This window comes from Mustela erminea, chromosome 21, assembly GCF_009829155.1.
Source record: "Mustela erminea isolate mMusErm1 chromosome 21, mMusErm1.Pri, whole genome shotgun sequence".
Classification (NCBI taxonomy): domain Eukaryota; kingdom Metazoa; phylum Chordata; class Mammalia; order Carnivora; family Mustelidae; genus Mustela; species Mustela erminea.
This window is the reverse complement of record NC_045634.1, coordinates 436304-450811: the sequence shown is the minus strand read 5'-3', so window position 1 is coordinate 450811 and position 14508 is coordinate 436304. Positions and strand designations below refer to the sequence as shown.

Sequence of the window (14508 nt, the reverse complement as noted above, 5' to 3'; positions counted from 1 at the left end):
CGTCACTGGAATAAGGTTGCCAGACTTAGCAAATAAAAATACAGAAAACCCAGCTAAATGTGAAGTGCAGATAAATTATAATATTTAGCATAAATATCTCTCATGCCAAGTTTGGGGACATATTTAAGTCATTCATTGTTTATCTGAACTTAACATTTAACTTGGCATCCTGAATTTGATCTGACAGCCTACAGCATTCAGCAAGTAACAGTCCACCTTATTCCCAGCCTTAAGATCAATGGAGTAAATTATACTTGTAGAGGGTTAAGTTAAATAATGTACAGAAGTGCTCAGTTCACAGTCCAGTGCACAGTAGCACTCAATAAATGTCAAATATATAGAAGACCTTCTTCCATTTGTCACACATCTAACGTGGCATCCTAAAACAGATAGGGCTCTAGCGCTAAAATGTTGTTAGACATTCATTTGGAGTTCTGTGCCAAATTCTAAGATCCTTGAGTGAAGAGTATACTAGTCTGAGTGGTCAGAAACTTTGTACTCTTGTGTTTTAAAATTTGGGGAGGAAGAATTATATAGCCCAGGCTAGTTTGGATACACAGGTGGAAATAGGAAGTGAACGCCTATATTTTTTAAAGAAATCAACGGTCAAGGAAAAAATTATAAAGGCTTTAGAGTCAAACTGCCTATGATTCCATTTTGAGATCTGCCACTTAATAGCACTTAAAGTCTATGCACTCTATTTCCCTTCTCTGTAAAATGGGAATAATACCTGTGGGTAGTGGTAAATGATGATGTAGGTTATTTATAACCCTAGGAACAGGTCTTGGCACTTGTTAACCACTCAGTAAATCTTAGTTTGTTGGCATAATTTGTCCATGATGCCAAACTGCCTGTTTGTTTCAGAATAAGTGATTCTCCCAATGCCCAGCGTATGTTTGCCATGGGATATTGATTGGCTAAGGGGCATGGAATGGATAGATTTGGATATCTAAATTCAGATGTTCTATAAAATCTGAGGAGGGCAGGAGTAGACTGCATGTAAGAAAAGTAGTTCTTTTTATTTACGTGTCACTTAGCCAGTGTACAAATGGTTTCATATCATCTCCACAATTCTGTGAGGTAGGTGTTTTACTGTCTGCAGATGAAGAAAGCAGAGGGTTAGTGTTAGTGGCCAAAAGTCATAACAGGTGATCCAAGAGGCAGGTTTGGTACGAGTCTACTGGTTTCTAGTTCATTGTTCTTTTTTCTACATTTACTGATTCCTATCATAATTGCTGTATTAGGATTATCAGCATTGAGGTCTTTGTCTTCTCAATTTTTTTTTTTTTAACGTTTGCTGTGGTTGAGACAATTTATGAGGCACTGTGAAGACAAAAGAGAGGCAGTAGACTTGATTACATGTGCAAGAAGTTTAAAATTTATTATCATCTAGTTTTCAGTTGAAATGATGCATACATGCTATGGTAAACATTCAAATAGTGTAGGTTATCCATTGAAAATTCTCTCTCTGTCCGCATTTCCCCAGTCGCCCTCTCCAGAGGCAATCACCGTCAGTGGTTTCTTCTGTATTTCATAAAGGTTCTGTGTAAACATTATGTTTATATATTTATATTTATATACATGTACACTGCTTTATACCTTTATTCTTTTAACGATATATTGTAATGTATCTACTTCATTTTTAGTTTAAATGACTTTAAATACTAATGGGTGACAGTATATCTCTGGTTCTATTGTTAAAACTGTCTTATCCAATTTTTTATTTGTGTTTGAGGCATGTAAAAATGGGCCACCCTTCTCCCGTAATTTAGGAAGATAGCCTGATACATCCCAGATCTGCCACTGCCATTACCTCAGTCTCCAGGTCACATCATCTCTAACCAGACGCCACCAGTCTTTCTGCTACTTCCCTTGCTCTCTTCTAGTTCTTTCTCCACACAGAAACCAGGATCACCTGTAAGAACATGAACTAGAGCAGGTCCCTCCTCCATGGTTGCCCAGCACACATAGAAGTTCTTTGTTTTCTGGTCAAAAAACCCTATGTGACCTGTCTACCTATTTGCCCTTGCAACAGGCCTTCAGACTCACCATGCTCAGTTACACCAAGGAGCTACTTACCAATCTTCCCTTCATCTTTGTGAAGCTGCTCTTTGTCACTCATTAAATTTCCTTGCATAAAAGTTTTCTTGTCCATCCTGTTGAAAGCTAGTCTTTTAACTTACCTTATATTGAATATCTTATGGTAATTATCTAGAAGTGTACCAGAAAATGACAGAATCATCTTGCTGTTTGTGTTTTCTTATTCCTTTATTGTCTGTTTCCACCCCACTCTATCTAAGTTCTTTGCTTGTGTTTTTCACCACTGAACTTTCAGTGCCTATGTTAATATCTGACAACCTGATAGGTAGTAGAGACTCAGTAAATATTTGACTGAATATATGAATGAATGAGTGAATAGTTTTAAGAGATTTGTTTAGACTATATTGTTACAAGTGTTGCAACTGTTTACTGTACTATTGATGTTACATAGGAATTAACGTGTTCTGGTAGTGAAGAAGGAAACTATACTATTTTGTATACTTATACTGTATATTATACTATTATAGAAAAAAATTATCGGTAGTTATAAAAAATAGTTTTAAAAAGTTACTTAAAAATTTCCTCTGACATATTAGCATATGTTATGATAAAATATTTGTTGTAGGGGCGCCTGGGTGGCTCAGTGGTTAAGCTGCTGCCTTCGGCTCAGGTCATGATCTCGGAGTCCTGGGATCGAGCCCCGCATCGGGCTCTCTGCTCAGCAGGGAGCCTGCTTCCTCCTCTCTCTCTGCCTGCCTCTCTGCCTACTTGTGATCTTTGTCTGTCAAATAAATAAATAAAAATCTTTAAAAAAAAAATAAATAAAATATTTGTTGTAGTTATTGTACAATAGAGTGATACAATAAATATGAATTATGTGACCTGTGCCATTTGAAACAGTTTATGAAGATTCAGTGATGTTGAAGATAATTTGAACTACCATCAATTCATGTTGTCTGTGATAAGTTTTAGGTGTACAACATAATGATTTGATATTTCTATATATTATAAAATGATCACCTTACATAGTTATAGAACATTTTTTTTCCTTGTGATGGTGAATTTTAACTTAATCCACTCTCTTAACAATTTTCAAATATGCAGTAGAGTATGAACTATATTCACCATGCTGCACATTACATCCCCATAACTTATTTTTGTAACTGGAAGTTAGTACCTTTTGACCCCTTCACCCATTTTATTCACCTCTCAATCTGGCAACCATCAGTCTATTCTATGTATCTACAAACTTGCATTTTTGGTTTGTTGTTTTTGTTTTAGATTCCACATATATGTGATATCATACAGTATTTGCCCTTCTCTGTTTGACTTGTTTCATCTAGCATAATGCCCTCGAGGTCCATCCATATTGTATCAGATAGCAAGATTTCACTCTTTTATGGCTGAATAATATTCCATCATATATACGCCACACCTTATCCATTCATCTGTCAGTGGATACCTAGGTTGTTTCCGTATCTTAGTGATTGTAAATAATGCTGCAGTAATCATGGGGCTGTGTATATCTTTTTGAATTAGTACTTTTTATTTTCTTTGGATAAATGCCAGGAACTGGAATTATAGGATCATATGATATCTCTAGTTTTAATATTTTTGAGGAACCTCTCTGATGTTCTCCATAGTGACTGCACCGATATACATTCCCACCAACAATGCACTAGGGTTCCTTTTACTCTGCATCCTTGCAAGCATTTGTTCTCTCTTGTCTTTTTGATACTAGCCATTTTAACAGGTGTGAGGTGATAATTCATTGTGGTTTTTATTTACATTTCCCTGATGATTAGTGCTGTTGAGCATCTTTTCATGTACCTGCTGGCCATCTCTTTGGTAGGGGGATGTCTATTCAGGTCCTCTTTGGAAAAATGCCTATTTAGATCCTCTGCCCATATTTTAATTGGGTTTTTTTCTGCTGTTGAGTTATGTATATTATATTTTACATATTAAACCCTAATCACATATATGATTTGCAAATTTTTTTTCCCATTCAGTAGGTTGCCTTTTTATTTTGTTGATGATTCCTTTGCTCTGCAGAAGCTTTTTAGTTTGATACAGTCCCACTTAACTAATTGCAACTCTTTGCTCCTTTGCAAAGGCAAAACCATCATTACCAATACTGGCATAAAAGAACTTACTCTCTATGTCTTCTTCTAGGAGTTTTATGATTTTAGGCCTTACATTCAAGTTTGTAATCCTTTTTGTGTTAAAATTTATGTATGGTATAAGATAGTGGTCCAGTTTCATTCCTTTGCATGTAGCAGTCCAATTTTCCTAACACAATTTATTGATTAGACTGTACTTTCTCCATTTCAGATTCTTGGCTTCTTTGTCATAAATTAATAGATCATATATATGTGGATTTTTTCCTGGGCTTTCTATTCCATTGATCTGTGAAATCTGTTTTCATGCCAGGATCATGCTGCTTAGTTATTGTAGTTAGTTATTGTAATATAGTTTGAAATCAGAGAGTATGATGCCTCCAACTTTGTTCTTCTTTCTCGATTGTTTTGGCTGAGGTCTTTTGCGGTTCTTTCCATCTTTTAGAATTGTTTGTTCTATTTCTTTAAAAATGCCATTGGAATTTTTATTCGGATTGCACTAAAGTGGAAGACTGCTTTGGATACAATGGACATTTTAATGGTATTCTTCCAGTCCCTGAACACATAATATCTTAACATTTATTTGTATCGTCTATAGTTTCTTTCATTAATATCTTACAGTTTTCACTGTATAGGTCTTTTACCTTCTTGGTGAAATTTACTCCTAGGTATTATATTCTTTTTGATGTAATTATAAAGTAGAATTATTTTAATTTCTCTTTCTGATTCTTTGTTATTAGTGTTAGAAACACTACATATTTTCATATATTGACTTTGTATCCTGCAGCTTTATTGAACCCTTTTATTAGATCCACTACTTTTTTTGATGGAGTCTTCAGGGTTTTTTATATGTAATACCATGTCATCTGCAAATAATGATCATTTTACTTACTTTTTTATTTCCCCAACTTGAATGCCTTTTATTTCTTTTTCTTACCTAATTGCTCTAGCTGGGACTTCCAGTACTGTGGTCAATAAAAATGGCAAGTTTAAGTATCTTTGTCTTGTTCCTGACTTGAGGAAAAGTTTTGAGCCTTTTCACTGCTGAGTAGTATGTTAGTTGTGCACTTGTCATATATGGCCTTTATTATGTTAGGGGATCTATTTACAGTTTTAGAAAGTGAGAAAAAAATTCTAGTTAAAATTGTTGCTTAAAAAGGAACTTAGTGGGGCACCTGGGTGGCTCAGTGTAATCTTAAGCCGCTACCTTTGGCTCAGGTCATGATCTCAGTGTCCTGGGATCGAGCCCCGCATCGGGCCCTCTGCTCAGCAGGGAGCCTGCTTCCCCCTCTGTCTCTGCCTGCCTCTCTGCCTACTTGTGATCTCTCTCTCTGTCAAATAAAATAAATAAAATCTTTTAAAAAAAAAAAAGGAACTTAGTACAGATATTGAACCATTATATTGTGTACCTAAAACTAATCTAATGTTATATGACAATTATACCTCTATTTTTAATAAAGAAACTTAATGGCTATATACTATTTGAATTTTTGCATTTGCAATAGTGTCATTCATACTAGCATATTTAAGAACTTTTCCCTAAGACATAGTAGCTAATCAAATGGAAAGCAATTGTAAGGTGTAGTAAAGGCTCTTTAGGGGAAATGTGCTCTGTGTAAATTCTCATAACACCTTACTGACCAACCCATCCCTCAAAATGAATGAATGAAAATACGTGTGTGTGTGTATTTGTTTGGAGTATTGCATTAGTAGAAATGTTAATTGGGAATTATAGTTTTATTTATTTTCATGTTTGGTTTAGTGGTACCTCCAGAACTGCTCACCAAATCTTTTGTGTGCCTGTTTGGTATTATCTTTGGCTACATTTCTTTTCCCTTCAGTAAAAATGAAGGAATGGTGGTTTCTATTTTAGCTCATAAAGATACATTTGACAACAGGCAATCATGCAAGCCCCATGTTCCCCTCTACCCCCTTAGAGAATCAACTCTCTCTCTCTCTGTCAAATAAATAAGTAAAATCTTTAAAAAGTTAATGTCAGTCAGATATATGCTCACCCCCACACTTTAAATCCTTAGATCCAGAGATTGGAGCTGTTTTCCTTCTATAAAATTTTTACTTAAAGAAAATACATTCAATATCACATCAGATTATTAGATACTGTGTGTGTAAAAGCATCTTGCACATTGTAAATAGGAAGCAAAGTTAGACTGTCTTAGCTGACTAATTCTCCATTAGGTAAAGCTCAGTGAGGTTTAGCATCACATTTTGTCACCCTCACATAAGAGGCCCCTGAAGGCAGAATGTATTTGTCTGCACCTAGCATAATGTCACTCCAGCCAACACAATGCTCTAAAAAATGTTTATGTGATGAATTACACATATTATACCTCTGAGGTATACACATAGTATACCTCAGATTCTCTTTCAATAACAAAAGCATTTTTAAATTAGTTTTCTGTTGTCTGTTTTGGGTTTTTGCTGGCACATCTACCCAATTGAGTCAGACAGATAATGGTTTGGTATTTCTGCCATTGCTGGCTGGGTTTGTTAAGTGCACCACAACAGAAGGTTCAAGTTAATTGTCCAAGACATAGATTTCGATTCTGTTTACATGGTGGCTGGATTCAAAAAACAGATCTAACTATAGATATGGGGAAAAAAACAAAATAAGTTACTTTATATTGAGCATGCTTCTGTCACCCTGAGTAAGAACTAGAGATGAATGTTTATGATGTTGCTTGTAAATATATGTTCTTTAATGCAGTACTCTTTAAAACTTTGGTAAATGAAAATTGTCTAGTGGGTTCAGGAACACAGTGACTTAAAGGGGATCAATCTTGAGAAACTCATCTTTAGTACTTCTCCCTAAGACGGATCTGCCCTATGAATGCTCTGTGGTCCAAGCTTCAGGCTGTTTATTCTGTGCCTCTACTTGACAGTTGCCACTTAAAAAAAGGAGGGGGGTATAGCTCTTACCATAATCTTATTTGGTACATTGAATACACGTAGAATCCTGCAGGAACAGAAGGGGCAAACAAAAAATCCATTCGAAAGACTGATTTTAGGGAAACCTCTAATGTGGAGGGTAATGCAGTTTTTCAGTATTATTCTAAGGCATAGAAAAGAAAATAAAAATAGAACACCATTGCTTTGACCTATTTTTTGAGTTTCTCTAAACAATTTGAAATTCATTTAATTACGAGTTTTATCATTCATTTTAAAATAACGTCTTTTCAAACATAGTCTCTCTTTGATAATAACATCCAGAGTAGTGCATATTTAATTTTGTACTTAAAAGTCTGCTTAATCTGAATATCTGCATGATATTTGTCTTGGAAAAGATAGCCCTAGTGTTAATGGTGTTAATGGTGTCATAATTCTTCCTGGGTACAAATTTCGCTGTGGTTACTGTCTCACTAAAGGAAATTGGAAGCAATCCAATTTATCTTTTGTACTTTTTATAATAATTGAAAGAACACATAGAGGAAAAAAATCATTGGAGTTTAGAGATGATTGAACTAAAATACATGAATATCGTAGATTGCAAAATGTGCCTCTCTGTGAGGAGGGGTGGCAGGAAGGGAGAAGGAGGAAGAGAGAGAGAGAGAGAAAAACTCAGGTTACACAACGCATGGTAATGGGAAAACTTCAGAGAACCATGTGTGGGCTGTCAGCAATGGTGTTGAGCCGTGAATAAAATTGCATTTTATCATCTCAATGAGAAGCAATCAAAAGTTAGGAACAAAGACTTAAAAGTAAATTTAGACCAAGAAACCTTAATCTCTGTAATTTAAGCAATTTACTTTTGCTTTCTCAGTCTTAAAATTTAATGAACTTCAAATTTGAAGAATCATTCTGTCCTGTTTAATCTCAGTGGAGGCATTTGACTGTTGTCTAGCTCCTGGGTTAAACTGCAGGAATTTCACTTAAATAAATATTTGGTAAGAACACCTGCGTGGCTCAGTCAGGTAAGTGCCTGCCTTCGCCCTGGTCAAGGGGGTCCTGGGATCCTTGCTCCACAGGGAGCCTGCTTCTCCCCCTCCTTGTGTATGCTCTCTCTTTCTCACTCCGACAAATAAATAATAAGGTCTTTAGAAAAAATTAAATGGTTGGTAAATTTGCAAAGCGGTTTTTAACAAGTTCATATAAAAGTCAGGAATAGAGCATTTAGAAGTATTTATATATTTTCTCTACTGGGAATCTGATTCAGTAGATATGGGATGAGAATATCTGGGATGGAGATCAATAATCAATATTTTTTTTTAAATTCTTTGACCGATTTTGTCAGCCACTTAGGTAAGAGATTATGTTTTATCTAGGGACCGACTCTGGAAATATTTCTGAAAATCAGCCTTTCTTTACTTAGATATCTGTCTTACATTTGTACGTTTGTACATTAGTTTCCTAGGGCTGCTATAACGAAGTACCACAAACTTGGTGTCTTAAAACAACAGAAATTTATCTTCTCATAACTTTGGAAGCCAGAAGTCTGAAATCAAGTTGTCAACATGCTGTACTCCTCCTGGAATGTCTAGGAGAGAGTCACTGCCTCTTCTAGCTGACGGTGCTGGTTAGCATTCCTTCCCTTGTGCCTGTGTCCATTTGCTGTGTCCATCTTCACATTGCCCTCGCTGCTTCTGTCTTTCTGAAATCTCCCTCTTCCATCTTCTACAGACACCACCCAGCGCAGATCCCCTCCCCATCTCAAGATCATTAACTCAATCACATTTTCAGTCTTTCTGCTAGATGCAGAAATGTTTATAGGTTCCAGGGATTAGGACCTGGACATCATCTGAGGGTCCATTACTTAGCCCACCACAATTGTTTATCACCTCACTGCGTATAATACGTATGGGTCACTGTGGTCTTTGAAGGTTGATTTATCCCTAGCTGTCAGTTCATAGCCACTGGGATCTAACAGCCTTTCATGACAATGTTTGCCTACAGACTTTGCTTTCTTGGAGCTAGGTCAAATAACCCCTCACATAACCAGGGATAAATTATTTTCCCAAGCTATAGTCTACATCTCCAGTTTCAGCCATTTATATGGCAGATAGCTTTACTTTTAAGTGGACTGAGACTATAGGATCAGTGGCAAACCAGTCAGTCATGGTCACCAAACAAAGGCATTTCAAGCCTGTGTCCTAGCAACAGTGACTTTTGTTGAAAGCTCATCCTTTAGAATATTAGAGTGACCACCATTATTGAATGTATTCTGAGAGAGGCCTTGTTACCTTTTCACATGGGTCTTGACAAGCCAGGCATTTACGGTACTATAAAGTTTGGTCTTAGGAGGAGAGAATGTAGTTAGTTTTAGTTAGTTGATAAGAGAGAATATAGTTAGTTGAATGAATTTAGTCAATTGATTGCTGAGAAATGTGATTTCTGAGTCAGAGTTTGTGGAAAATAACTATAGGACCTTGAAAGAAGTTAATTACACTGGACTTCATTTTCCTTAATTTATAAAAGGAAGAATTTGTTTGATGATCTCTAAGGCCTCTGTCAGCTCTGAAATCTCATTTTGTTGTTTCTTGAGTGGAAATTTGAGAGTTTTACAAATCATCCCAAAAACATTATTACTAAGAGACTTATCCTTATGCCATTAGTAGGTAGATACAAATATGACTTTGACTTGGAACTTTCTCGATTGTGTAATAGGAATATAATGGTATTTGGATGAAATAGTTGATAGAAGAATTCTGCTAGTCCCAGGATTCTGACTTGGCTATATTTTATATTACTGTAAATCACTTTTATATAGGCTTTATGTATGGTGTTTCCACACTCAAAAAATTACTTCATACTGATACAGTTTACTAAGATTGAGAATACATCCCCACTTTTAGGTCTTCATGCCTTAGTTCCTTTTTACTGAGTTTGTGGTGCTTTGAAAACATCCAAGTGTGTCTGACATGTGGATCTAATGTTCACGAGAGTTCACACGAGCTGAAGATAAACCCTCAGGCTCACCCGCATTTAAGTGAAGATAAGGAAGGTGTGAGTAACAGGTATTATGCAGAGAGGAGAAAATGCAGGGGACTGTATTGTGTCACAGAAAATAAGGAAGAACATATTTGAGAGTATCCAGTGCTGCAGATGGGCAAAGTGACACAGGAACACTGAAAAGTGGCCTTGAATATAACATGAAAGAAGCAGGTGCACTTATTGTGATCAGTTTTTAATGGAGGAACAGCAAGGAAAGCAGGATTGCCTGAGTTGAAGAGAAGACATTAAATGGAAATATTATAGAAACTTCTCTCAGAATATGGCTAAAATAAGGGCTGAGGACAAAGGGTGATAACAAAATTACAGAAGTGGGGTTTAGGGAGACTTGTACATGTTTGACAGCTGATAGAAAGGAGCTAATAAAAGAGGAGACGTCACCACAGAAAGGGAAGGTATCAGGACCAATTTTAGAGGTTTAGCCTGGTAGAGTCATGATACCCCTTCCCATACCATCAGAAAGGCAGAGAAAATAGATGCCCTTGCCAGATATATTTTAGGAAAGATGGCAAAAAATTAAATGAGACTCATGAATGAAGTCTCTCCTGAAGTTTGAGATGCTAAATATTCAGTGACAATAATTTATGCTCTTGTTTAATTTAGTTTTCACTATCAGTGCTGAACGAGTCACATTTAAATAGGGGAGACTGTAAAGCTCAGGAGGATTACACTAGTGACTAGGGCGGTGCTACCCCTTCTTTAATACATACCCCAACTTCCTTGACTTCAGGGCTGGGCCCAGTCATTATACCTCATCTTCCAGCCACATGGATTAGTCCATGGGGAGGACAGGTGATCTAAATCACACCAATTAGAATCTTTTCAAATTGGAGTTAGGGAAAAGAATTGTTTTCTCTTGTTGAGAGACATAAATGATGTAATGGGTATTGCTTGTTATAGAAATGTTTCTTGTGTAGTAAAGGAACAAGGAGTGGAGATGTTTGGGATGGAAAGAGGAGAATAGTTGAGAAGCAAGGAGGAGAGTTTTAAGTGCCTGTGTCCCTGAGGCCAGCTCCATTCATGTTTTTAGGATTTGGCTGCATAAACTGTTAGGTGCCCCTTATGCGTAAGATAGCTAGAGTTAGGTATTTGTATTTGAAATACTAAAGAAACCTTAACTAATACAGGGAATATAAATGTGGAGAAGGCAGAGTAGGATTGTTCAAGAGTTTCAATGTTTCTTTTTTAGGTACAACAGAGAGGCAGTGGGATAAAGAAGTTGAAGATACTAATAATAATAAGACTTTTTGATGTGATAAAGCATGGACGAGAATGAAAGGGATGACTGTGGGCTTAAAGACAAATCAGTTCTTAACTAAGCTGAGTGGATAGAAGGATAGGAAATTGTGATGAAGGATATATAAGTTTTAGTTGCATTTCCAATACCCATTTTCCTTTTTTTTTTTTTTAAGAAAAACAGTGTGTCATTATAAAGCACCAGAAAGATTCAAGAAAATCCCTTTGTAATTTTGCAATTGAAAATGATAAGGATAACATCTACTTTTTAGATTTGTCGTGTTATAATATATACATTGGGAGAGGATTACAGTATGGCAAGTTTGTTGAATTTTACAGAATACTTTTATTTACTTTTATATACTTTTTAATATACTTTTACTTTTATATACTTTATAAAAGTTTTTTATTGCATGATAGGCATCTGAGCAAGAATTTTCTATTTTGGAACTCAGTACCTTGTTAAGTAAAATATTCTCATGGGCAAAAAAATTTGAAAAACTTGTTCTAGGACAGAATTGAATGTATTAGAAAATATTTAGATGCTTAGCTATCACTGTCAAGTATATCTACTTTATGAATACATTTTTAAAATTTTACTACATCATTAAATTATTCTAGGTAATTTTGAGTATGGTAGTATATAAAGAACCTTTAATGATCTCTTTTCAACTGCAGTTTCTCACTTAACTGTTACTTGTGGGTTTAAAATGCTCATACAAATCATGGAGCCCATTAAAAAGACATTTATCCAGCAAGAGTCTCCCGAGGCTTGTTAGATGTCTGCTCTCTCTGCATTTCTAAATAAGTGCAGCCTCATGAGACATTTAAACAATAGGTTGTTGTAGTTCTTCAGTAAATCTGAGTTCCTCAAAAAAGAACATTTAATTTACAGCATGGTCTTTGTGCCTCAGTTTACCCCTTATTTTAATTTGATGTTCTATCAGTTTTTGTATTTGAGGATACATTTTACCATGTCCTGTTAATTATGAAATGCCTCCTAATTTTTATTCGTTTCATAATTATCTGGTATTTAAATTTACTATTGTAGGGGCCCCTGGGTGGCTCACTGGGTTAAACTTACTATTGTAGCCACCCTGCATAATTCCCACAGAGTTTGTGAAAATACTGGCTAAGGGTACATGAATTAAATCTTAAGTAATATAAAATCAGTAACCTAAATATATTTGTACTGAATCTTTGGTGACTTGAATTTCTCCAAGTCCTTCTTTGAAGGAAAACATTCCAACATCATTATAATGTTAAGATGCACATATCCTTTTCTTCAGTTTGTGTTGTGTTGGTTTTATAGCTTAGAGATACGTTTGTGTTTTCTTTTACATCTTACACAAAATTAAGAAAGCACAGATGGGAGTAGCATTTTCTTGGGTGGTTGTCATAGTGGAACAACTTGATTACAAGGATCTGATCTTATCTGGGAGAATCAGAGAATCATGCTGACTGTCATTATCATTACCAAAGCTCTAAAGAAGTTTTCTGTCTTCCCTCCCCACCACTTCAAGCGTACCAGGGTAACACTCACTAATGTAAAGCACGATTATGAAGTTAGACTGATAAAAACTCCATAAGTCGTTGGTATAGAAACTCTGAAATTATTCTGAGACACTTTTCCATACCCTAGGTTCAGTCCCTCTCATGTGTATCTTGTTCATTAAAATGTTATGAAAACAGTTACATCAATGAAAAAAGTTGGCATACTTCAGTACCCAAACTAGTGAAACTATAAGACCATATTTTGAATAAGAAAAATAAGAGTACATGGTCTAATTTTAATCATATCCTAATATTTTACTGTGGTAAAATGTAACAGTATTGTGTGTCTTACTTATAAATGCCATTTTTTACTTTGTGCAAAATCTGTTTCACCAAATGCTGTTTACCCTGGGCTTATTTGCTTCACCTGTGTGTTCCTTACTTTCAGAGCCAACAGGGTGACTAACAAGGGGCTTATGAATTGGTTGCTAACTCGGTCTAGCCTTTTGGCTTTGGTCATTTGCTGAATTAAAAATACTGAACAGAGGGGCACCTGGGTGGTTCAGTGGGTTAAAGCCTCGGGCCTTAGGCTTGGGTCATGATCTCAGGGTCCTGGGTTCGAGCCCTGCATCAGGCTCCCTGCTCAGCAGGGAACCTACTCCTCCCGCCTCCACCTGCCTCCCTGCCTACTTGTGATCTCTCTCTCTGTCAAATAAATAAATAAAATCTTTAAAAAAATAAATAAATGCTGGAAATAAAAATAAATAAATAAATAAAATAAAAATAAATGGCAATAAATAAATAAATAAATAAATAAAAATATTGAACAGAATGAAAAGAATAATTCCATCTTGTTTTCTCTCTTTACAGGCGCTGTACAACTCTATTAAGAATGAGAAGCTAGAATGGGCAGTGTGAGTATGCTGGCTGTCAGCTTTTTAATACATGATTTACTTGTTCTTTTCTTACTGTCTTTCTTTATGCTTTAGAGGTGATCTTAGAGAAGGATTAAATATGCATGGCCAGTTCTCATTTCAGACCAGTATCTAACATTGTATAAAACCTTAAGTAAACCCTGAGTATCCCATGTCTTTTTCTGTTTGCTTTTAGTCTAGTTGCCTTGCCTAGAGACAATTATCTTTTTAATGTATCCTTTTAAAAAATAGCTTTCAAAAAGAAAAGCTGATAAATCACCTATAATCCAGAATCTAATACAAATGATTTTGGTACCATCTACTTGTTTTAATTCCCTCTTGCCTATCATCGTAGATCAAGGTTTTCCAAATTTGTATCCAATGACCCTAATTATACTAAGATACTGAAAAACTTGAGAAATGATAGATTAAATAACCTAAAAAAATATTTTTAACTGCAAAACTTTCAGGAGTTTGTACAATGCCAATATCCAAGAAAGGAATCAAATTCACAATGTTTTCTGAACCTTTTCAACAGTATAATGTAGTGTGTTTCAAGGTACATACTTTGGGAGATAATATTACGGATAAATTATATCTAACCCTATGTAGACCAACAGTACTACTCATGCTGAACTTTCTCTGATCTTTCTTTCACTGCAGCAGTTAGGAATTTAACTTAAAATTATTGTTAACTAAAGTTATCTATAAATTAGGTCAAAATGTTTTTTAAATAAAACTAC

General features: G+C 35.5%; 1 protein-coding gene across 11 annotated transcripts in view; it reads left to right on the top strand.

Annotated features, from left to right (window-relative positions):
- PSD3 (pleckstrin and Sec7 domain containing 3) overlaps positions 1-14508 on the top strand; it is a 727165-nt gene that overhangs the window by 510850 nt on the left and 201807 nt on the right. For all 11 annotated transcript variants that reach the window (XM_032329159.1, XM_032329164.1, XM_032329161.1 and 8 more), the window contains one exon: positions 13722-13765. In XM_032329159.1, coding sequence (XP_032185050.1) covers positions 13722-13765 — 44 coding nt within the window. The remainder of the gene's footprint in view (positions 1-13721; positions 13766-14508) is intronic.